General features: G+C 42.1%; 1 protein-coding gene and 1 long non-coding RNA gene across 3 annotated transcripts in view; one reads left to right on the top strand and one right to left on the bottom strand.

The window, feature by feature from the left end:
* Positions 1-285: 285 nt before the first annotated feature.
* LOC311287051 lies at positions 286-23,001 on the bottom strand. Of its 2 annotated transcripts, none has more exons than XR_014626683.1 (5): positions 22,748-23,001; positions 21,320-21,386; positions 16,234-16,300; positions 8,561-8,728; positions 286-509 (listed from the first exon to the last, which is right to left on the bottom strand). It is a non-coding gene; the product is annotated as an uncharacterized lncRNA (long non-coding RNA). The 2 variants fall into 2 exon arrangements; XR_014626684.1 differs by having other exon boundaries at positions 16,234-16,297; positions 22,748-22,881.
* The window catches only part of il16 (interleukin 16), a 37,892-nt gene continuing 28,048 nt past the window's right edge, over positions 16,656-26,499 (top strand). The window contains exons 1-2 of the mRNA XM_084403622.1: positions 16,656-16,849; positions 24,885-25,279. Of these exons, the coding sequence (XP_084259748.1) occupies positions 16,837-16,849; positions 24,885-25,279 (408 nt within the window). The 5' untranslated portion in view covers positions 16,656-16,836. The remainder of the gene's footprint in view (positions 16,850-24,884; positions 25,280-26,499) is intronic.

Genomic DNA, 26,499 nt, shown 5'->3' with positions numbered 1-26,499 from the left:
GAAGGTGTCTTAACACATTTTGGTTTGACTGTATATATTAGGTGCAGGATTGCTGTAATATGAATGTGGATCATATGGGGAGGATACATTGCCCTGTGCCATCTGTTAGTTTGACATCTGCCCTGAATATTCAGCATAAACCACCCTGAAATCCTCCCAGCCTGAGAGGCAGGGAGAGTTTGGCAGGAATTCAAACAGAGCTGAAATTCTTCATCCTTCCCCTTTGGCTGACCTTGGACCAGCAGTTTTTTCACACTGCCCTCTCATACACCCACACCTTCTTTTGACCACCAACTGCTTTATTCCTCAGCATAATATTTCTCCAGATCATGTCTTACAGTAGCTTGCTCTTACAGCAGAATGCTCAGTGGAACTGTACAGTCGAACCTTTTTACTCTCCAAAATCATCCTCAGCCCCGCAGACCCTGCCTAGGGCCTGTTATTGTCTCTCCTGAAGGACCAAAGGTTAGATGGGATGGCGTCACTGTCCTTAAATAAAGCTGCGCCACCTGGGAGGATGACAAGAGAGAAACATTTCCTGACATTGTCTGTATGCTTTCTTTGTCTAATGAAGCCTGGGAACAAAGTAATTTCCCTGTTAGGGCCAGGCGTACTGCAAGCTGCCTAACGTAGACGTTCGAAATACTCAGAGGCATTTAAAAAATAGAAGAGCTTGTCTGCAGCTTGAACCAGAGTTATTATCACTAAATAAACAGAAAACATTCAAAAAATGATTTACTCGAACTATAATCAACAATGAAAATAAAATTTGGTAACACTTTATTTTACAGTGTCCTTGATACATATGTTACATGTACTTACCATAGTAATAACAGTAAATTATGCATAATTACATGCAACTAACCCTCAACCAATCCCTAACTGTATAGTAGCCTACATGTAGTTGCTTAATATTACTCAGTACTTAAATGTATAATTGCACTGTATGACACCTTCAAATAATGTGTAACCTAAAATTTTAAATAGTTTCTCATTTTATTTCAGCTAGTTGCCAAGGCAGCATTTCTCAAGTTACTAAACACAGTAAAATGACTAAAACTTATTAAATAACAACTAAAAACAAAACTTTATATATAGACATATTTATATGTCTACAAAGACATACTTTTTTTTCTTTTTTTACAACTTTAAAAGGGACCTATTGTGCCCATTTTTACAAGATGTAATATAAGTCTCAGGGGTACCCAGAATGTGTCTATGAAGTTTCAGCTCAAAATACCCCACATATATTTTATTATACCAGGGTTAGGCAAGATCAGGTCGGTCCTGGAGTGGCACTGTTCTCCAACCCTAACCAAACACACTTGAACCAGCTAATCACAGCTAATCACTGACTACTATACAGGCAAAAAAAAAATAATAATTCAGGGTTGGAGCTAAACACCGCAGGACAGTGGATTCAAGACCGATGTTGCCTACCCCTGTATTATTCCATGTTAGTCCAATTAGACTTCCTTTATTAATCCCCGAGGGAAATTTTTTGAGTGGAAAGAAAAACATGCTGGTTTTGTGCATGTACTGTATCTTTAAATGCAAATGAGCTGCTGCTCCCCACCCTGCTTTCCAGAAAAGGGCGGAGCCTGTTCAGTTCCAATACTCTGCCAAAAACGAAAACATCTGTTTGTTAGTGATTATCTAGTGATTTATATCATGCAATTCTGACTATTTCTCGCAATTGCGACTTTATATTACACAATTCTGACTTTATAACTCGCAATTGCAAGTTTATATCACGCAATTCTGACTTTATAACTCGCAATTGCAAGTTTATATCACGCAATTCTGACTTTATAACTCGCAATTGCAAGTTTATATCACGCAATTCTGACTTTATAACTCGCAATTGCGATTTTTTTAATCACACAATACTGAGATGTAAACTCGCAAATGCGAGAAAAAAGTCGCAATTACCTTATTATTTTTTATTCTATGGCGGAAAAAAGCTTCCATACATATCAGTCTAAACTTCTCGATATATGGTTCTCTTACGAGAGGTTCTCTCGTATTGCGTAAGCTAGCTTACGCTGCAGGAAAGTCTCCTTTCTCGAGATACTGAAGCCAAAAATTATCCTTAATTTTTTAAATCTTGTCAACGCAGTGCGGCAGCCTGCAGACCTAGGGCAGGCGAATCGCGTGCCCATTGGCTGCTCTGCGGCAACTGCAGCAGCCTATGGCTGAGCCTTGCGCGTGACGTCACGTCCAATGAGCGCGCTTGGCGCGCTTGATGCGTCACAGCCCGTCATTAGGGGTGTGGCTTAGCGTATATAGGCAAGGTACAGAGGCTGCTTCGCTGATTTCTGTCTCTTCAGCGAAGCTCTTCGCATCGCTGATCTCCGAGGAAGCCGCCGTCGAATCAAGCGACCAGCACGCCGAGGATTTCAGCCTGAGGACGCCGGCCGGTCGCCGCCTTCAGCCTTCCCTGCCTGCTGCGCCATCCGGCATATATATCCTTTCCTTGCTCTGTGTTGTGTGTTTTGTGTGTCCGCCGCGACACACTTGCATCTAAAAGAGCGCGAGGCGTTGTTGCAAATGCCTCGCTCATCCTGTGGCTCGTGCAGAGCCGCGCTCAGCGACGGAGACCGCCACGTGGTGTGCGCTCTCTGCCTGGGCTTCTATGACAGCTGAGCGCTCGCCGGAGCCCCTCCCGCGAGCCTCGCTATTTCCTTCTCCCCACCTCCCGACGCGCAGCGGCCGGTTCGCCCGCACTGCCGTCGCCTCAGGGGATGAAGCAGACAGCGCTGTTTTCTTAGACAGCTGCTTTCTCCCCTCTGTCAAGCCGCGCAAACGGCGCCGCTCACAAGGGATGTCAGAAACGGACGGTCTCGGGCTATAGCTTCCTTTACGTTACAAGAAAGCTACCCCCCGGACGACGCACGCCCCTCCCTGCGCTCTCCCCCTCTGTTCGAGCCGCGCAAACGCGCCGCTCACAAGGGATGTCAGGAGTAGACGGTCACGGGCTGGCTTCCTTTACTTTATAAGAAAGCTACCCCGCGTCTCGGTCGCGCGCGTCACTCTCCGGCCACCTCCGTTTCTCACACATTTCTCAGTCCCCTCCTAAGCTCAGGCGACTAGAAATATCAATATTGCAGTAAACGAGCCTGTTTTATTACACGCACGCCTGCAAACATACGATGTCATAGCACATGATGACATCTTCCCGCTCTCTCTCCCTTGTTCGAGCCGCGCAACTGCGCCGTTCTCAAGGGACATCAGAGCGGACGTCACGAGCACCGGCGATAAGAGGAAGAGAGAGTGTTTTCTTCCTCGTATATTCTCAGTCCCCTCCAAGTTCAGGCGGCTGGAAATACTATACTGCAGTAACGAGCCTGTTTTATTACACGCGCGCGTCTGCAAACAAACGCCGAAACGAAACATCGCTCGGTCATATGCTCGCACTAACTAAAAGTTTATGTGTGCTCCTGTGGCTCAGTGGCAGAGCATTGGACTTCCACACGGGAGTCCCGTGTTCGAATCCTGCTCTGGCGGCAGATAAATATTTTTTTCTGCTGGCTTCTCCGAGCTCGCGGCCAGCTTTCTCACATACAGAAAGCGAACCCGTATCCCGCAGGATGGTGCTTGAGTATTTATGAGCGTCTAAACTTATGAGCCATCAAAGCTTCTCGCTCTATCAGTTTCCTATTACACCGATGGTGTTATACGTGTAGAAAATGTGCCCACTCCCACGTGCTCACTGCTACACACAAACACGGTCTCCTCGGTAACGTCCACAGAGCGCACTCTCTTAAAGCGGTCACACGCCGCTTGAGTACTAAGTGTAGGAAATGTGCCCACAACTCTGTGCTCACACCTACCCGTTGCTCGCTCTGCCACTCGGTTACCCCGGGTTGCAGATCCTCTAAAGCTCACTACATTCCAGCTCTAGCCGAAGATAAGTGTAGAAAATGTGCCCACTCTCATGTGCTCACTGCTTCACACAAACACGGTCCCCATGGTAACGCGCTCAGAGCGCTCTCTCTCTTAAAGCGGACACGCGCCGCTCGAGTATTAAGTGTAGTAAATGTGCCCACAACTCTGTGCTCACACATACCCGCTGCACGCTCTGCCATTCAGTTACCTCGGGTTACAGACCCTCTAAAGCCCCGAAACACTCCGGCTCCGGCCGAGGGTGTCATAAGTGTAGAAATGTGCCCACTCCCATGTGCTCACTGCTTCGCACAAACACGGTCCCCATGGTTACGCGCTCAGAGCGCTCTCTCATAGGCGGACACTCACCGCTCGAGTATTAAGTGTAGTAAATGTGCCCACAACTCTGTGATCACACCTACCCGCTGCTCGAGTTGCAACGGCTCAGGCCGAGGGGATATTAAGTATAGAAAATGTGCCCACTCCCATGTGTTCACTGCTTCACACAACATGGTTCCCACGGTAATGCGCTCAGAGCGCTCTCATAAAGCGGAAACACGCCGCTCGAGTATTAAGTGTAGTAAATGTGCCCACAACTCTGTGCTCACACCTACTCGCTGCTCGCTCTGCCATACGGTTACCCCGGGTTACAGACCCTCTAAAGCTTCCAAAACACTGGCCGTGTTATAAGTGTAAACCCTGCGCCCGCTCACGAGCACGCGCACTCACTTTCAGACACTATATCCCCCACGCCGCTCTCGCGCCAGGGGTGTTTGACAGCAAAACGCGCTCCATCCTTCAGGACCGAGCTACTGAACGCTGTACAGCCGGCCAATACTGTTTATCAGCCCCGTGTTCGAGCACCGGCGGCGCGCGCGCCGCCCCATCCTCTCTGATACAGGTTCTCCATCCCGCGCAGCGCGGCGATCTGAACCCAGAGACCATTCGACCCCTAGCTATGCGTGCAAAAGCATGGGAAGCTATTCAGGGCGCGTCAGAATGGGTGTTGAACACTACAAAACACGGCTATTCGCCTCAATTCGCTCGTCGCCCCCCGCGCTTCTAGCGCAGACGGAGACGAAAGTCGGTTTAGAAGCAGCGCATCTGCTTCGAGCAGAAATAGCGAAGCTGCTGCGCAAAGGGGCCATGGAACAGGTTCATCCTTCCTTGAGCGAGTCAGGCTTTTACAGCCGTTACTTCCTCGTTCCCAAGAAGGACGGAGCTTTAAGACCTATTTTAGATCTGAGACATCTGAACACGGCTCTCATGAGACGGCCGTTCAGGATGATTACAACCAGACAGATCCTTGCGCAGATCCGCCCAGGAGACTGGTTTATCTCTCTCGATCTGAAAGACGCGTATTTCCAGATCCAGATAACCCCCCGTCACAGGCCATTCTTGAGATTCGCCTTCGACGGTCGAGCTTATCAATACACAGTCCTGCCGTTCGGCCTGTCTTTAGCACACCGTACATTTACGAAATGCATGGACACGGCTCTCGCGCCCCTGAAAAGTCAGGGAATGCGAATTCTGAACTATCTGGACGACTGGCTTGTTATAGCGCAGTCAGAGACAGAACTTGTGTCTCACAGAACAGCGCTTCTCAGCCATCTGGAAGGTCTGGGTCTAGCGGTCAATTGGACCAAGAGCTCGCTCTCGCCCCGTCAGTCAATTTCCTTTCTCGGAATAGAACTGGACTCGGTGGCGATTACGGCCAGATTGTCGGAGCAGCGCGCGCGCCGCATCCGGCGCCTCGCCGCATCCTTCAAAGAAGGCAATCGGGTTCCTCTGAAAGCATTTCAGCGCATCCTGGGGCATATGGCCTCAGCTGCAGCAGTGCTTCAGTTGGGTTTACTGCGCATGCGCCCGCTTCAACGCTGGCTAAGAGCGCGCGTATCCCATCGAGCCTGGGCGACCGGTGGCTCGCTAATCAGAGTGACTCAGGGCTGTGTCTCAGCCCTGCAGCCCTGGCTAGCAGCTGAATGGTATCACACTGGAGTGATTATGGGAGTGATTTCACACCGGAAAGTTGTCTCAACAGACGCGTCCAACCTAGGTTGGGGAGCGCTCTTCGAAGGCAGACCGGTCTATGGCCGCTGGTCAGACCAGGAGAATCTCCTACACATAAACTGTCTAGAGATGCTCGCGGTCGAGAAAGCGCTCATGCACTTCCTCCTATTCCTCCATGGTCACCATGTTCTAGTCCGCACGGACAACACATCAGTAGTGGCCTATGTGAACCACCAGGGCGGTGTCAGATCAAAAAAAAAAAAAAAAAAAAAGCTCTGCGCCCTGACGGAACGCCTCCTCGTATGGGCTCAGCACTCTCGGCGCTCTCTGAGAGCATCGCATGTGCCTGGCCATCTGAACGAGGGCCCCGACAGACTGTCCAGGGACAACGTTCCCCTGGGGAGTGGTCTCTACACCTCCAAACAGTCCAGTCGCTGTGGCGCCGCTTTGGCAGAGCGAAAGTCGACCTCTTTGCGTCAAAAGACAACGCACACTGCCCAGTTTTCTTTTCAAGAGCGAGGACGCGCTGGCCCAGACGTGGCCCAGCGGCCCGCTATATGCTTCTCCCCCGGTCTCTCTGCTGCCTCAGGTCATCGAGAGAGCCAGGAAAGCGCGCCACACAGTGCTCTTCATAGTGATTTACCAGAAGGGGTGATGAACACGATCATACAATCTAGAGCTCCCTCCACGAGGCGGCTCTACACGTCTAAATGGTCGGTGTTTAAGAAATGGTGCACTGCCAGAGGGCTCGATCCACAGACATGTGGGGTCTCGCAAGTATTGTGCTTCCTTCAAGAGCTACTGGACGCGGGCAGGTCCCCCTCCACGCTCAAAGTCTATGTCGCGGCCATTTCAGCGCTCTCTGTCTCAGAGCCGGGCCGCGCATTAGGAAGGAACGAGTTTGTCATCCGCTTCCTTAGAGGAGCGAGAAGGATGAACCCCCCGCGACCCCCTTCGGTTCCTATGTGGGATTTTTCACTGGTCTTAGACGCCCTGAAAGCACATCCCTTTGAACCCCTGGAAACTGTGGATATGGAATACCTCACGCTCAAAACCGTTTTTCTGATAGCACTGTCTTCAGTAAAACGTGTGGGAGACCTTCACGCGTTATCCACTAACGCTGCGTGCCTCGAGTTCGGACCCAATGACTCTAAAGTTATTCTCAGACCGAGGCATGGGTATGTCCCCAAAATTTTGGGCACTCCCTTCAGAGCGCAGGTCATTTCCCTTTCAGCCCTGCCGAATGCTGGCTGCGAGGCAGATAGTAATCTCCTCTGCCCAGTCAGGGCGCTGAGAAGCTATATTTCACGCTCCGCCGCCTTCAGGCGTTCAGAGCAGCTCTTTGTTTCGTTTGGTGGGCGCACCAAGGGTCTCGCCGCCTCGAAACACACCCTATCCAGATGTATAGTTGACGCTATCGCAGCTGCTTACGCATCTAAAAACCTGCAGTGCCCTTTGGGCATTCGGGCGCACTCCACCAGAGGCATGGCCTCATCGTGGGTGTGGTCCAGTGGGATTCCCATTCATGACATTTGTGCAGCGGCAGGCTGGGCCTCCCCTTCCACATTTGTTAGGTTTTACAACCTGGAAGTTCCCGCTTTGCAGGCCAAAGTGTTATCAGCCTAAGTCTCGCGTAGCCAGCCCACTGTCTGTGCGCGGGCTATGTTGCTGATTTAGCTCTACTGGTTGAGCTGCACTATGTGGAAGTGTCAGTTGGACCGGCTGTGCCGCTCCCTGCCCCATATTATGTGCTTGTGTACTGTGGTATCTTGGCCGCCCAGCTCCACTTCGCGTTCCCTGGGCTCCCCATGGGATTCATTCAGGATGCTGGGCGCGCGCACGGCGTTGACAAGGGTGTTCCCGCAGCGTAAGCTAGCTTACACAATACGAGAGAACCTCTCGTAAGAGAACGTACTCGGTTACTAACGTAACCTCTGTTCTCTCTAGAGAGGGAACGAGTATTGCGTAACCCGCCGTGCTCTCGCCACGAGCTCATTTCGCTTCATGCGACAGAAACCAGCGAAGCAGCCTCTGTACCTTGCCTATATACGCTAAGCCACACCCCTAATGACGGGCTGTGACGCATCAAGCGCGCCAAGCGCGCTCATTGGACGTGACGTCACGCGCAAGGCTCAGCCATAGGCTGCTGCAGTTGCCGCAGAGCAGCCAATGGGCACGCGATTCGCCTGCCCTAGGTCTGCAGGCTGCCGCACTGCGTTGACAAGATTTAAAAAATTAAGGATAATTTTTGGCTTCAGTATCTCGAGAAAGGAGACTTTCCCGCAGCGTAAGCTAGCTTACGCAATACTCGTTCCCTCTCTAGAGAGAACAGAGGTTACGTTAGTAACCGAGTACGTTTTCTGAGCGCCCACATCGGAAGCACGCACACAGAAAGCTGGAGGTCAGATGACGCATCACATGAGTGTTAAACTAATTTCTCTTTCACGTCTTATTGCATTTAAAATGTAAAATACACACAAGGTTATGTCAAAAACACAAAGTTCACAAATATACTCTGTGAATAAAAGTGAAAGCAGCGTATATATACAGTAACAACTGCTATATATGCTGTTAATATGAATCAAACAACAAAAGAAAAACAGAAAATCACTCACTGCTCTTGATTGAATTACTTTAGTAGCTTTAATAATAATTCATCTCTTACTTGAATGTTGCTGTTAAATGCTCTGGCGAGAAGATTAACATGGTGGACTGTGTACAGCTCACTCAGGGGAGGAGCTAAGCTAATAGGGCAGTTTCCATCGCTGGTCGTGGGCGGGGCTTGTTCCAATCTGACATCATAGAACATTCCGGAATGGCTCATTTTGAGACACTATTTCAGATTTATGGGGAAAATAACAAACGGAGTGAATGGATTTTTACTACAATAGGGTGGTTATGTGCACACACATAAAAAGTTTTTTTTTTTTTTTTTTCGTGTATAATAGGTCCCCTTTAACTAAAATTCAAATGAAAACAGAAAATATAAAAATGAAATATAATTAAAAAAACAACAACAACGAATAGCATATCAATGATGCTATAATAACACTGGCTTGAACTGGATTGACCAACTCTGACATATTCTGTAGGCAATAGAGAACTTGTACTCAGGCCCGCCTTGTTTGTTTAGTTTTAAAATCATGTGATACTGGCCTTACATGTGTCAACAGACTGCCATATAAATAAAAAAGAAAGCTCAAATCATCCAGCTTCGTGAGGAGATGTGTGCTATCATTTATCAAAATGATTAGACTAACGATTTTCAATTTTCAATAAAGATAGCTGGAAGTAATGTTTCGTATTGAATTTTCAGTTGTTGAATTACGCATTTCATTGTGTTTCTTCGCATTAAAGACAATGTCTGTAAACTTTAGAAATTTACCAGTAGGCCTACTAGTTTCTTTAAAAATATAAAATGTTGTTTCATGGATTATTTCATTGCATTTTGTTTTCTGCAACAATTGTTCATAGAAAAAGGAAAAACATTACACAGCAGCTTCTATTTCAAGGCAAAACATTTAACGGGTGAAGGAACGAAGGGAAAAAATACCCTTGGCTGCATCTGTGTTGTAATCCATCTTCGTACCTTCCCATTTGCTAATATGAACCAGCTCTATGAGCATCCTATGGGAGCATTCCCAGGGAATGATATCATCCCTCCCTGACAGGCAGCATGCTGAACAAATAGATAACGTGTTTACTCACAGGGCTCAATTGTGCAATAGACAAGAAAGATTTGGTTCTTGTTAGAAAAGTAGCATCTGTAAGTTAAAGAAAGACACAGATGCACTGAGAGCGTTATAGCAGGTGCGAGAGGAAGTGTCTGTGTGTTTAAGTCAGATCCCAAAGTCACAGACAGATTTGAGGTCAGAACATCATGCATAATAATTTAATACTGGCCAGGGTTTTCACTGTGCTCACCGCACTCAGAGTTTTATAGACAACCAGGAAGTTATATATAAATATCACACACAAACACAAACACACACACACACACACACACACACACACACACACACACACACACTACCGTTCAAAGTTCGGTGACAGTAAGAATGTTTGTTTTTGAAAGAAATGTATACTTTTATTCAGCTGGGACAAATGAAATGGATCAACAGTGACAGTAAAGACATTTATAATGTTACAAAAAAAAATTTTTTTCCAAATAAATGCTGTTCTTTTTAACTTTGCATTCATTATACAATCCCAAAACAGGTATATATACTATAATGATATGAAAAAAATATGCTTTATTTTATATACTGCTTACAACATTGATAATAATAAGAAATGTTTCTTAAGCAGCAAATCAGCATATTAGAATGATTTCTGAAGGATCATGTGACACTGAAGACTGGAGTAATGATGCTGACAATTTTGCTTTGACATCACAGGAATAAATAAAAAATTTAAATATATGTTTGAAAAAAAAAATTCTTTTAAATTGTAAAAATATTTCACAATATTACTGTTTTGCTGTATTTCTGATCGAATAAATGCAGCCTTGGTGAGCATAAGAGACTTCTTCACAGAAAACATGAAAAAACCTATACTGACCCCAAACTGTTATTGTTTAAAAATACATGCTGAAAGTGGTGTTCGTGTAGGAGGGCAGAGAGAGGCGGGTGTTCCTTTAGCAGGGCAGCCAAAGTACAATGTCTTCCTCTTGGCTCTCTCTCTCTCTCTCTCTCTCTCTCTCTCTCTCTCTCTCTCTCTCTCTCTCTCTCTTAAGGTGGGGCTCATTTCCTCTGACACACACACACACACACACACACACACACACACACACATACACACACAGTCTCACAGTAGAAAACCATCATGTTCTATATACTGTACAGTAGCGGCTCAATATTCTGTTCACTGTCTGTCTAGCACAGTAATGACGACAGTAAGTTTAAAATGGGAAACTAAGGTAAGCCTGTCTTAAAGAATCCACAGCGACGTTTTCACAAGCATTAGAGGCCCAAAAAAGTAGTTGAACGCTGTATTAAATGTTCATATATCATTATATTACCTAATAAAATATCAAATCAGCTAAAGAAGTCCTGTTCATTGGCTGGCACATGGTAACCAGTCAAACTTTGTAAGTAATTTTTTAAAGAAAGCAAATATTTCTAGCAATATATTCCACAAAAAAAGAAAGAAAAGAAGATGTTTGTTGGGTATTAAATGATAAAACAATATACTGTTTAAAATAAAGACAAATATATATATATATATGGGTTTAGCATGCACTGCTTAAAGTCACCCTGAAATCAAAATTAGTATTTTTTATGGAATATCGCAGTACTTATAAATGATTTATCCGTGCACATCATTATTATAATTTTTTTTTATTCTAATGCCCTTGCAATCTTTAATCAAAATAACTTCTCCATCTTGCAGTGACATCGCTTCTCTTCTCTAATGATGTGTTTACTGGCGTGAGGGCGGGACAACCTGTCACTCACATGAGATCCACCAATAGCAAACCACAATCATCCAATCAATTCCCAATGGACAAAATCAAGTCCCGCCTTACATATTTTCTTGTTCCAGAAGCCATTTCACTTGGATATACACTCACCTAAAGGATTATTAGGAACACCTGTTCAATTTCTCATTAATGCAATTATCTAATCAACCAATCACATGGCAGTTGCTTCAATGCATTTAGGGGTGTGGTCCTGGTCAAGACAATCTCCTGAACTCCAAACTGAATGTCAGAATGGGAAAGAAAGGTGATTTAAGCAATTTTGAGCGTGGCATGGTTGTTGGTGCCAGACGGCCGGTCTGAGTATTTCACAATTTGCTCAGTTACTGGGATTTTCACGCACAACCATTTCTAGGGTTTACAAAGAATGGTGTGAAAAGGGAAAAACATCCAGTATGCGGCAGTCCTGTGGGCGGAAATGCCTTGTTGATGCTAGAGGTCAGAGGAGAATGGGCCGACTTCAAGCTGATAGAAGAGCAACTTTGACTGAAATAACCACTCGTTACAACCGAGGTATGCAGCAAAGCATTTGTGAAGCCACAACACGCACAACCTTGAGGCGGATGGGCTACAACAGCAGAAGACCCCACCGGGTACCACTCATCTCCACTACAAATAGGAAAAAGAGGCTACAATTTGCACGAGCTCACCAAAATTGGACAGTTGAAGACTGGAAAAATGTTGCCTGGTCTGATGAGTCTCGATTTCTGTTGAGACATTCAGATGGTAGAGTCAGAATTTGGCGTAAACAGAATGAGAACATGGATCCATCATGCCTTGTTACCACTGTGCAGGCTGGTGGTGGTGGTGTAATGGTGTGGGGGATGTTTTCTTGGCACACTTTAGGCCCCTTAGTGCCAATTGGGCATCGTTTAAATGCCACGGCCTACCTGAGCATTGTTTCTGACCATGTCCATCCCTTTATGACCACCATGTACCCATCCTCTGATGGCTACTTCCAGCAGGATAATGCACCATGTCACAAAGCTCGAATCATTTCAAATTGGTTTCTTGAACATGACAATGAGTTCACTGTACTAAAATGGCCCCCACAGTCACCAGATCTCAACCCAATAGAGCATCTTTGGGATGTGGTGGAACGGGAGCTTCCAGCCCTGGATGTGCATCCCACAAATCTCCATCAACTGCAAGATGCTATCCTATCAATATGGGCCAACATTTCTAAAGAATGCTTTCAGCACCTTGTTGAATCAATGCCACGTAGAATTAAGGCAGTTCTGAAGGCGAAAGGGGGTCAAACACAGTATTAGTATGGTGTTCCTAATAATCCTTTAGGTGAGTGTACGTCACAATATTGAAGAAAAGACCATCGCAACTTCCATTTCATGTTGACTTTTTTACCACACTGTATACTGCCAACTAGTTTTAAATACAGGTATGAAAAAGAATTGCATTGCATAACCAGGGATCAAGGTTTAGCTTGTTAGCATGACCCGGATGTCCCATAATGGTAATACCATTTTTCTGCTGCTCTAGTGATTATTCACATGGCATTTAGAGTGCAGGTGATTGGCTAAAAAAAACAAAAACCTATATGGTCCCATGAACAAAGATCTCATATTAGGCTTTGAGAAGGTCCTGTGCTAGTTAAGCAAGTGAGAATGCTAACAATCAGCTTTCTCCAAGTATTATAAACCTGCTTGAATCATTTGGTACAGCAAATGTGCATACTGTGCACAGTGTACTAAAGAAAGAGTATTACAGTTGTGTGTTATTCTAAACATAGCAAGCGTGTCTTTTTCTAAGTGAAACTGAATGTGAAGTTTTACAGTTGATGATCACCAGGTGGCAGAAACTAACTGTGAAACCTGTAGACGTGAGCCACAACAGATTCACAGATAATGCTGCTGTCTACCAGTAGAGGGCGTCACTGACCATCAAGGTGAACCTGATTTCACAACATGTTCCTGGATCAACATCTTTGGGATAACTTATGGGTAGGGTTAGGTTTAGGGATAGGGTTAGGACAACATTTTTGGACAAGAATGTTGTTCCATCAACAAAATATGTTGATCCAGGAGCATGTCTTGGCAAAATCAACCGTCAATCAACAAAATGAGATAATGGCGTGAACCACAGTAAATATCTATAAACCACTGTAATGATAAGGACTCTTAAATGGGACACTAAAATTGTGGTGTTTTTTTATTTATTTGTTTTTCCTTTCACTATTATAATTAATTATTTTAGTAGTTGTAGTAGTAATAGTAGCAGTAGTATAGCCTTAAAATTAACCTTTGAATATAATACAACTTCTGCACAGACAATAAGCAGAATTATTACTATGACTAGACTGAATAAAAAATAATAAAAAAATAAAAAAACACAACAACAACATTTAAGCTTCAAATCAATGGGACCCTTGTGAATGTCACATGATATTGCTTGGTGTGTCAAAGTTTTTATTTTATTTAAATCGTTTTTTTTTTTTATAGTTTGTTTAAATTTTTAGACAGTTTATATCATACATTATTCATCTTAGTTAAACATATACTCCATAACTTCACATATCCAGAGCCAAGCTGATATGAAGTTTATCAGCCAGAAAAACTACTATTTTAACATATTAACATATAGTGTTTTACTTGTGTCTATTTGTGGACTTCTCCCAGCTGTGTATTTGCACAGGGATTCCTGTTTATCCAGTCAGAAATACACTGCTCTGCACACAGACTCTCTATTCAGGCAAGGTGTGTGTGTGTGTGTGTGTGTGTGTGTGTGTGTGTGTGTGTGTGTGTGTACACATGCACTGAGAGACCTTCTGTGCTATAGGACTGGGGTTAATTAAGGTAAATTACCCTAGCACTTCATTTAACACAAACCCAGTATGTCCAGCAAAGCTGCATCTACTAACATAAACACACTCAGACAGAGAACTCCTTCATATCTACAAACTCTCCATAATCCAGATCTGGACACTGAAAGGCTATAAAAGTGAAACCCAGATGATGGTTACAAACTCACACTGTTGCTTAAACCAGGCAGCAACTAAACTGAAGGTACATGCATGAAAATGATTTGGTAAATTTGCCATTCCTGAAACACAATGCTAGCAAACCAGCAAAGGAATGGTGTTATAAGTGTTGAAGGCTTTGGTTTGTGGCATTGCACATATTTTGTTCTGTCAACTGCGCACAAGAATCAAAACAGTTGTGCAGTGTAAAAAAAATAAAATAAAATAAAAAGTTATAATATGAGACAAAACCAATCACAATTCAGTATGCAAATAAATGTAAGAAACTAACATTAAAATGTCATTGCTGTCAGTTCACTTAAAGATTTCCATTTACAATTATAAAAAAAATGCATATGGTTAAAAAACGAATTAAATGGAGACTTCTCACCTTTAAGGTGTCCTTGTTACAGTGTAATTATACATTTAAGTAGGCCTACTGAGTAATATTATTTTGTTCTCACTATAGGGTTAGGGTAATGATTAGGGTTTGCTTTAGGGTTAGTTGCTTGTAATTATGTACAATTTAATTGTAGCATTTGTAACAAATACACCGTAAAATAAAATGTTACTGAAATCTCAACAATGCCCCAAACTGTTCTTAAATTTGCAAATACACTAAAGTCTGCAATCAAATGTATTTATTTATAAAAATATTCCAAAATAATCAAACATATTCTTCCAAGAGCAAATGTCCTGAGTTGAATTAATTTTACTTTGTCAATTAACGATAGATTAATATGTATTTATTTCTAAAGTCTCCTATAGGGAATTTTAGGAAATCATAAGAGACAAACCTGATACTTAAATGAAACATGACAGAGAACTCCATTAGGATTCCTGAGCTATTAAAGAGCAACCTCAGGGCAATAAGATATTCCTCTGGGTGATGCTCTCATAATAACTGCAGGAGCGATCATATTTATAGCATTACTGTAAGCTGCCACCACAGTCTCACTCTTCTTACAGACGCAATGAATTCATGATCAGAGTTTTGCATCTTTTAGCCTGCCAATAAGCTTTTGATGTCATGAACTTTGACAAAAATTACATTTAACACATATACACTGTACAGTATACCATTTAAAAATTTGGTGTCGGTGAGACTTTTGAATGTTTTTTAAAAGAAGTCTCTTATGCTCACCAAGGCTGCATTTATTCAATCAAAAATGTAATATTATATTATTACAATTTAAAAACACTGTTTTCTATTTGAATATATTTGAACATATAATTTATTCCTGTGAATTTTCAGCTTCATTACTCCAGTCTTCAGTGTCACGGTCAGAAATCATTCTAATAGGCTGATTTGCCAAAACATTTCAAGAAACTTTTTTTTTTATTATTATATTTACTGAAAACAGTAGTGCTCTTGCTGTGTTTTGTGGAAACCGTGATAGTGATACAGTTTTATTTCAGGATTCTTTGATAAACAGACAGTTCAAAAGAACAGCATTTTTTTAAAATATATAAGCACTCACATCGCTTCATAAAACTGAGGTTGAACCACTGGAGTCACGTGGATTACTTTAATAATGTCTTTACTACCTTTCCAGGGCTTGGAAGTGGTACAGTAGTTGCATAGACTGTCAATGGGGGCACAGAAAGCTCTCAGGTTTCATTCAAAATGTTATATCCTTAGTAAGAAGGAATGAAAGGCATTCTTAAATATGGAATTCTTTAATGAACAATAGAAGTAGCGCAGATAGCAGCTGGTGCAACGCTTCAGACTACCTCTACCGCCACCTACTGGCCAATATGCACAGAAGAACACGACACAAAAGATCTTCATTTGTGTTCTGAAGATGAAAGACCGTCTTACAGGTTTGAAATGACATGAGGGTGAGTAATTAATGCAGAATTTTCATTTTTGGGTGAACTTTACCTTTTAGGCGTTTTTGTCCAATTACACCATATGGATGAAAGCAGCATGAACATCTTCAAAACCTCTGCTTTTGTGTCCCAAGGAAGAAAGAAAGACATGCGGGTTTATTAAAATGACATTAACAGAAATGCATATTTTTACTTCATCCAAATATGAACCCAGTTATGAACTAATTATGAGAATGCATTGATTCAGAAAGGCAGAAAAGAAAGGCTTGCGCCTTTTGACTAGGTGTAGGGTCACTTTCAGAAGGAGAAAGTCTCTCTCTCTCTCACTTTCCAAACTGTCAGACAGGAAGAGGGTTGTGATTTGGTGGCCGGTTGTATGAGACGCCACTTGTGTTCAGCTGGCCGCTGGAAAGGGAGGGTAGGCGGCAGTTACAAATGCTCCTCTTAACTCACTGACAGCCTCTGGCACTACTCGAAGTGAGAGAGAGCGAGGAGAGAGAGAGAGACATTTCTGAGTATAGAGGGGGAACTTGTTCAGCGGTGGACTTTATCATGCTGAACTGACCAGCGTCTTCCCCTCTGGAATACTCTACAAAACAACTGCTAGCAGGACGAGACTCGCAACACACTGATCACTTCACTGCAAGAAGCCAAAATGCTCAGCTTTGGTGAGTGTTTGTTTGATCCCTCTTCAATGGAAACTTACATGCGACGTTTAGCCACACCTGATTCAGAGCTCAGAAACAGATGTTAGGACAGTGTGACTGGCATCAAACAAACACATGCAGAAAAAAATTGCATTGCATGCAAGGACAGAGCCACAAAACTGTGGCGAATCCCAGAGCTTGTGCGTTTAATACTTTCCTGAACCCCAGACGCTAATGTTTGTCTTAATTAGATCGGATGGAGACAGATCCATCAACGGGCTCCCAGCTAAACTATGCAATCTGCCCAATGCATCAGTGGAAGTATAACATGCGCTGATTCATATTGCAGTTCTGAGACTAACCTACAATTTATTACCATTACAAAACAGTTGAATGTTGTGTCGCAGGATAATTGAATGCAGGGTTTGCTTGGACGGCTTTTAGTCATTGCATAATATAGAAATGGTTTGATTAGAAAAGGCTCTGCTTGCTAGATTTTGACAAATGCTTTTGATTAAAGGGGGAACTGTTTAGATGTTCATAAACAGTGACGGAGGTGTTTAAGGGAGAGGGGAAATAAACCAGAGAAACACAAACTGAAAATGAATCGATGGAAATCTGCAATCTAGATTAGTTCAACTATATTCAGTTAGTTTGTAAATAGCAATAATTAGGCACCCTAGCAACCAATGAGCATTGCCCTAGCAACCACACAGCAACACAGGAAATTTTAACATTGTAGCAGCAAGTTTTGCATCGGCAAACGCAGCTCAATTTCCTTCTTGTGTCTCATTTTGGATTAAACATACTTCATCAAAGTGATAACAGTCGCATTATGATTCGTGCATTATTCTGTCCTCGTTCTTTTTGACGAAAGTCCGTCTGATCATCAGGGAGGACAGAAACAAACACATCTTCAAAAAGTCTTCATGGTCATTTATTTATTTAAATGCTATTTCTGTCAAATCGTCATTTACACAGTCACGAACCAGTGTTTCTTTTGGTCTATTTTTCTCTTAGAAAGGTTTCAAACTAAACAGTATGACGGTTCTGCACCATTACATCAATGTTTGAGTCAACATTTCAAGTGGGAAACAATTTTATACTGTGCCACTGAAATAACTGCAAATTATATTCTGCACACAGTTGGAAAATATCATTGTAAATGACAAAAATAGAGTGAATATGCCATTCAACCATTTTGCCTACATTTTACAGTTTAGCTTTTTAATCACAGTGTTTTAGCACAACATTAGGTTAGTTACACACTGCAAACACACTTATTCTGGGAGATAAATCAAACAGCATAGCTCGAAACTATTCAAACACAACTTGTCTTAAAAACATAATTATTGCAAAGGATCGATTTATACTAGGCTTAAAATGTTGGCAAACGTTTAAAAAGAGTCCCAGGCACCTAAAACAAAGTGCTAGACTATCAGCCAGAGAGCTGATCCCAGTGATTGCAAAAGATGTTGGCAGATATGCTACTTTTGCTCCAGTCTAAAGCAGGCAAACACAAGGCTTACACAGGCCAGATGTCTATTAAGAGAAGCAGAATTAACTTGTGCAGGACCTCACAAACATACTGCCTTGCATTATACTGCATTTATACACAAGCGACTTATTTGAAATGCTCTTCAAAGGCAGCAGCCCAACTCACAACTGATTTCAATATAGTTGGTGTTAGCATGCTTCTAAGCAAATGACTCATAAGTGCAATAACAATAAGAAAACATAAGCAAAACACGCGGCACACACAAATATTTAGGTAAGATTTCGAATCATACTGTTGCATAACATACATAACTATTTTTATTTCATCATTTTTTTCTCTCACTCACTTCATTGACCATCTTGAATGATTTTTTTTCCATTGAGTTTGTTGCAAGATTGCCTTCTCCACAATGGATGCATGCTAATAGAGCACAGCAGTGATGACTACAGTATGTTTGTTGGCCAACCTGCAAGTTACCATCACCCTACTCTCAGCCTCAGACATCACACGTTGGCTGAACGTCTGATGCATATGGCACACAAAATAGGAAACACTTCAGGGGCCCTATCTTGCACCCAGCGCAATTGACTTTGTACACGGACGCATGTATCATTCCTATTTTGCACCCGCGCAAAGCGGACTTTTCCCTCCACAGATGCACGTCAGTTAACTAAGAAATACACTTGCGCTCCCCGGGGAGGTTCAGCGCAAAGAGGAGGCGTGTTCCGGCGCAAACGTTCCCTCATGCTATTTTACAGGTTTAGAAAACAATTGCGCCACTGACCGAAAAAAAAAAACAGTTTAAAGTCAGTGGCATAAATATCGCCTCCTGGGGCCCTATTTTAACGATCTGAAACGCAAGTGTCAAAGCGCAAGTAACTTTGTGGGCGGGTCTTGGCGCTGTTGCTATTTTCCCGGCGGGATAAATGACTCTTGCGCCTGGCGCAAATCTAAAAGGGGTTGGTCTGAAGTAGCTTCATTATTCATAGGTGTGGTTTGGGCGTAACGTGAAATAAACCAATCAGAGCGACATCTCACATTCCCTTTAAGAGCAGGCGCGCTTGTTCTAAAGCGGATTCCTATTATAACGGCGGATTTGCCAGGCGCGCGCCAGGAGCGGTTCAAGGCCGAGGAGACCGACGTTCTCGTCAGGGACGTTGGGGATGGAGGAACACACCCAAATTAACTTCGGTTAAACAGGCGTATGATAATTTGGGTAAATGTGTAAGCTAGATGTATGCTTTTATAATAAAATGTCTATCTATCTATCTATCTATCTATCTATCTATCTATCTATCTATCTATCTATCTATCTATCTATCTATCTATCTATCTATCGTAATAATGTATGATTTGCAAAAATAACTGCTGCGTCTGTGTGTAGATGAGAGAATCAAAGTGTATGCGCGTTGTGCACACGCTACATTGATTAAGGCCAAGCATGCGCCCTTAAAATAGCATATGAATAACATGCGCAACGCGCCACTGACTTTAAACTGTTTTTTTTTTAGCCAGGATAGTAGGGGAAGACTCATGAATATTCATTAGGGAAGTCATCCCTGATTGGTCTGATGACCTACCCCTAACCCCACCCCTAAACCTACCCACCACTGGGGGTCTGATGACCTACTCCTAACCCCGCCCTAAACCTACCCGTCACTGGGGTTAAGACCAATCAGGGATGACTACCCTAATGAATATTCATGAGTCTTCCCCTACCATCCTGGGAAAAAAAATATCGCCCCCAGGAGTTTCCAAGTCTTCATCAGATTGGTTGATTCTACAGGACTTCCAGGAGACGTGTGTTTCGCGTTCTTTAATAGTCTGCCTGGAAACAAAGACGCGGTGATGCCAAACCCCCTCATGGAAGAAGAACGCCGTCATATTTACAACTGTGACAATGAGCTCTTATCAGGATCAACTAAACGCTGCATGTAATGTTCCCTGCATAAACTCTTTAAAATACGAGTTTACACACCAGTCTGTTATTGTAGGGACATTCGTTACATTTACACGCCCCTAAAAATGACGTGGAACAAAACGAACAGTGATTGGTTGCGTTGTATGTCGGTCAGACGGCATCTAGGCATTCCTTGGCCGTCCAGACCTTCTGCCGTCAGTCTGAAGGTCTGGTCACACGAGACTACATCACCCTGGTTCCCTTGACAAAAACCTAAAGGATTTTCCCTTTAGCTTTTGGATTATTGCAGAAAATACGTTTTGTGACCAACAAATGTTAATGATTTTAACACATTTTGTTAATCATGATCATCTTAATGAACACACCTTTTATTAATTTTAAAGCCTATAAATACATTCGTCAGAAGTAAAAAGCTCAATTTAGTCTGCAAATGAACGACACCATAATTAAGCTTCCAACTCTTTCTGTCTTTATTTTAAAAACATTTTCCCTGAAAGTTGTAATAGGTTGCAAGAGCGTGATTATAAACACAGTGGGACTGTCAAAACACCCACATTTGAGGTTTTTGCACCTGACCACTTGTCTAAATACATGATGTATTTCTGGAGTTTGGCCAAAGAGTTCAAGTGAAGACTGGTTTTTGTTTACTCAATGGGACACTGAGGGATTGTGGTGCTTAATTTTCAAACGTTTTACTAAATACATATAATCTCTGGACTGGAGTCTCTATACCAATAAAATTGTGCAACACTTTACGACCAAATTATATGTAACATCTAATTAATTGAAATTACACTGGAAACTTTTCCTAGACATGACACACAATCGGTGCACGTAAGTTCCTGGACGTAATGAATGAGGGGATACGCTCAAAAACTGCTCCAAAGCGGTATTAAAGTAAGTATGGATTAGTGTGCGTTAAGTGTACTGTGCTTTGCCATTTTTCAGACCAGGGGCGGCCACTTACGTCCTGTAATGAGCACATGCTCTCAAGTGGCCAAGACTGCAAGTGTGAGTATTTGGACAGGTCCAATGAGGCTGTGAAAGCGGATTAGTGAGTAGATGAGTTTACCTGTTCGTGTGATGACGACAACCTCGACAACCTCTTTAGTCCCATTTAGCCACTTGTTAGAAACTGCCTTAAAGACAAGTAAAAGCTTTTAAAAATCACAAGGGGGTATTACTTATGCGTTTTATGTAGAATAATATCTAGAACTTGTGTTAACCACAGAGCTTATTTCAGGCATTTAACCAAAAACCCATAACGTTGGAACTGATAGTGCCAAAATGCTAACTTGTTTCCAGATTTTTGCCTACAAAAATACATTATCCCTGCAGCACTCTATGCGGCCATACCTCCACACACAGGCCTATATATATATAGTATCACTATACTGATGCCAAAAGCGAACTTTAGCTTCTGTTACACCTCCATGTCATACTGACACGAAGGGCATTGATGTATTTGGATCATAGAGCGAGATCTTGATCATTTTGCTGGTTAAATTTTGTCCACGCATGTGTTTATTTTTAAAGTATACTGATTACACATTTAATCAGCTGGTTTTAAACTGGAAATTCTTTTTGTTTAAATGTGTATTTTTTGAGCACCTAACCCAAACCCTACACTTAACGTAACTGTAGGCTACTGTATTTTTTTAACAGTTACTGTAGGCTACTTCAATCTGCATGTTACTGTACATGTTCGGAGTTCTATATTGAGAAATGTTTAGGTTCAGGTGCTCAAAAATATCTACATAACAATGTAACTAAGTTATAAGACGATAAAATTCCAACGACAGGCAGGATATTTTTAAGGTAGCCTATGCCTATATTTACTTTGTATATTTACGCTAAAGGTTAGTTCTCATGGTGCCTTCACGTGCTATGGTAATTATGGTAAATACCAAAAGCCGACATGGAAAATGCACATGAACACCCCCTCATGTGGTATTTTCCACTGGGCAACTCGTAGAATATTTTGATGCACGAGGTGCCGAGATGAGATAACCTTTGACCTTTTCAAAATGGCGGAGAGCAACGCAAGAGTTGTAGCGGATAGTTTTTGTAGTCTATACAATGTTGTGTCATTAACGATTGTAATATAATGCGTTAACACTCAATTTTCAACTTCGCCGCAATTTCCTTTGTTCATATTTAATCATTTTATGTCATGGTTTATTTTTTTAAATTATTAATTATGTTTTAATCATCAGAAAGCACCACATTTAGGTTTTTTTTTTTTTTTTTTGTAAAGATAAAAAAGATACTCTACTGACACAGACCTTGCGGGTAATACATTACGACAACAAAAGCACTTGAACACAACACACTGGTAAATACCAGTTCACAAGTGGAAAATATCATCTTTTCCATAGCACGTGAAGGCAGCATCACTCAATGAAATGTATTTCAGTCTGCGTCGGTAAAAATACACTTTTCTTCGCGACGCGACACTGTAGCCTAGTGAGAACGGGTTGTGAAAAATCATTCCGCCTACCTGAACATCCTTCAGTAGTTTACATCAGGAGCACGACCATGCCTTTAAATGCTGTCTTTGTAGGCTGCTCACTAGGGGTTCGAACAGAGAGCCTCACGGTTCACTGCGTCAGGATCCATGCTCCTAACAAGCCTGGACAAGGGTCTCTCCGTAGACTAATTACCCTATCAGACTTCACCAGCACCACAACATTAGAAAACTTTCTGGACGCTGGAGCCATTTGTCAGTATTTGAAGTTGGGAATATCCTATGCCAGAGAAAACAATGGAGCTGCTGGGTAATGTAGTGTTTAAAGGCCAAGAGTGGGAGCTACTGTCATAAAGTTTCATTTGTGGAGGTCATATGTTCTAGACTTCAAAGAAAGGAAATATTTTAATTCTCACATGAGCAATCTGAGTAAGACTGAGGGTAATGTCTTTCCATATAAGTGATTCATGCAAAAGTGATATGGATTAAATGTCAAATAAATTTGTGATGGGTGAAGGAGAGAATGTGCATGACAATTTATTAGTCTCACTATATGGTTGAAGGGATAGTTCACCCAAAAATGAAAATTTACTCACCCTCATTTCGTTCCAACCCATACACAATAGGCCAAAATTTGCTGTGGAATACAGAAGAAATTTTAAAGAATCTTCACGCAGCTCGTTTCCATAAAACACTGGTTGGAGCTCAAAGGAGACAATAAAACTCCATAAAAGTGAAGTCTGATAGATTTGTGAGAGAAACTCTAGAAAGTCCTTGACAAGTAAGATAGCTATAGTGGATATCGTAATGTAAAATAATAGCAGAACAACTTAAACCTGAACTCCATCTATATCAAAGTTGATTTTTAAAACAGTAAAATGGTACAATATTTTTGCAAACATAAAGTGTATCTCTATGATATTGTATCTCAGTGGCACGATGGCATTGTATAAGGCCATACAGCTCGATTGTTAAAGCAGTGAATTTTATATCTATAACATTAAGACTCCAAACATTTTACGTGAAATATCTTTACTGCCCCTCTCATTTCAAAACACCAGTGACGCCTGTGATGTAAATAAAATCAGGAGCAATATTAGCAAACAACTTCTGGGTCCAATGGAGGAAGTTTACTGACTGGTTTTAAAAAGGTCCCAGATCACAAGCTTGCAGACAACAGAAATATGAATATCTGAGAGGTCATGAAACTTTGCACATGCAATCTTCTCTCTGTGGTACAGTAATGCTCACTATCACCACCAGGTGACTATGACATCATTCTCACCAAGCGCTTTATCCAGAAAGTACGTTGCGATTTAGACGCTAGCAGTCACAGTATATTCCCACATGTCAGCGTGAATATGAGCTCATCTCACATGACTCCTAATGTATGTGCAGGGGGTCATTTATAATGCATGACAGATCCCGTCATGCCTGTAAGGAAAGAAAACAACAAAAAAAAACCATTAGGTTTAGACCCCTCACTTTTACTGATGATAATAATGCTTATATTTGTATAGTGAGATTTGCATAAACAGATCAAATGCAGATATTACTGGGGGAAGACAGTTACCTTTCAATTTTTCAGTCAACTGCTGCCTTGATCAATATAATTAAAGACCATCATTATCCATATATTACAGTTTTTCTTCTTCATAATGGCTATATATTTATTATTTTGAATCTTATATTTATTAATTCCTCAGCACCTTCCATACAATTTTTTTTTTTTTATAGGCTAGGCCTATTGTATATATATTATTTCCTAGTCATTACTTGTTTTGTTTACAATGCTTTGGCGATATTGTACGTAAACATAAATTGAAATTGAATTGATTTGAGTAATCAGATTGTATTTTATAATTGATGATTGATAAACTTGACAGTTTCACATTTAAATTATGTAATGAAATCAAAATGTCCCAAATGAACTATCCCTTTAAATCTGTGCAATCCATTTCATTTCCTTCATTTTGAAGGCGTACAGTACAAATTCCCTCTCTCAGTCATGGGGCAATACTTTCTCCCCCCCCCCCTCCCGTCATAGAGCAGAGAAGAAAAGCGCTCTTATCTGCGCCTGTAGCTCTCTATGATTTCTGAGAACACTTAGAGCACAGGAGGATGGCAGAACGGACTCCTAACTGAATTTTCTAATTGCTCTCGTCTGCAGAGCGGCCCCCTCCATTAGCAGTGATGCATCCTGGGAGAGAACCTCCCTCTGTGGCCATCCTGCCTCTGAGAAACACCCACCACCAGCAACTGCACCACAGGAGGAGAACCAAGAGGATGGAGAGGGGGAAACCGGGACTGCGCTCCAAGAAACTGGCCATCCTGTCACGGTCACTCATCATCTGTAGCTCCAGCACCAATGAGGACGCCTCCAGCCCAGAAGAGAGGTACTGTGAGCCCTGGGACGCTGGACTTGAGGAGAGATACCACAGGGACCCGCTGGAAGGGCCAATGGGAAGTTCGGAAAAGTGCATCACGAGGAGCATCAGTGTCCAGACGTCTCAGAGGGGACAAGAGGGCCCCAAAAGGACTATGAGGAGGTCCTTCTCCATCAAGGTATGTATTACCGATGACATCACAGCAGCTGGGATTTCCTATTGGTTACATCAGATGACGTGTGAACGAAAAGATTTTCACAGGTAGAATAGACCTTAATAAGGGTAGCGCCATATTGAACTTTTGACAGGAATGAAAACAAGGCTGTGATGGACAGAAGTACAGTGCGGTTAGTGGATTGTACTGGTGTTGTTAGTACGTTTATACGATGCTTGCCATTGTAAAGAAAGTCTTTAAGTCTATCATAGCCTCACTTTCATCCGCGTTAAATTCAATATGACGCCGAACCTGACTAAGGTCTATTAACTTTTGTCACATTTAGAAAGAACTTAAATCATTTAAGTTTCTATCACTCTTTTTCTAAACTTAAATCATTTAAGTTCCTACCGCTCTTTTTATCAATCAAACTAACGATTGTCCAGAAACTTTAGAAAGAGCTTTTCAAACAATTTGTCTGCATAATGCACAGTTTTCCTGTCATGTTTAATTTATTCTGCCATATACGAAATATAAGTGGTAAAATATATTAATTTTTTTTACTCAATTTTGTATTATTTTGTATTGAGGGAAAGATATGCGTTCAGCGGGCGGTCACTAAAGTGTTAACACTGTTATTTTTGTCGTTTATTAATGTGAATCTGCTTTGAGACAATCTGCATTATATAAAGAAATGTGACTTGACAAAAACAAAATAGGTATTAATGGGTTAAGAAAATGACCATGGACAAAAATGCAAGGCACAATAATTTCACTGCAGAAAGCATGCACTATATAATCTTTTATAAGCCTGTACACTTATAGACCTTTTAGAGACTGTCTCATTATGATGATATCTGAGAATGTCAGAGTATTTCTCAATAGTTTTCCAATGTTAATTCTGGCTTGCCTGGGATCACAGGGATCTCTCCTGGAAATGAATCATTATCACATGGCTGGTGTGATGGGAGATTCTGTGGTTCTGCCCAACTCATTACTACTGCACAAAAGAGAGCTTGTTGTGATACAGAGAGACACAGAACGCAGAGCTCACACAGCTCACATAGGACATTCTTGTGAAGTCTTAAAGCATAACATTCTGATAAATCACTCTGTGACCTTTGCGCAACATATAAAAAGTGTTGTAACAACATTTATTTTGTAATGGCACTGCTGGGACTTTATGAATAAGATATAGATATGTTCACATCACAAGGGATTGCTATAGCCAGACGTTTGACTTG

The sequence above is a fragment of the Rutilus rutilus genome (assembly GCF_951802725.1).
Source record: "Rutilus rutilus genome assembly, chromosome: 3".
NCBI classification, from domain to species: Eukaryota; Metazoa; Chordata; class Actinopteri; order Cypriniformes; family Leuciscidae; genus Rutilus; species Rutilus rutilus.
Note: the sequence above shows the minus strand (reverse complement) of the source record. Positions and strands in the feature narration are given on the sequence as shown.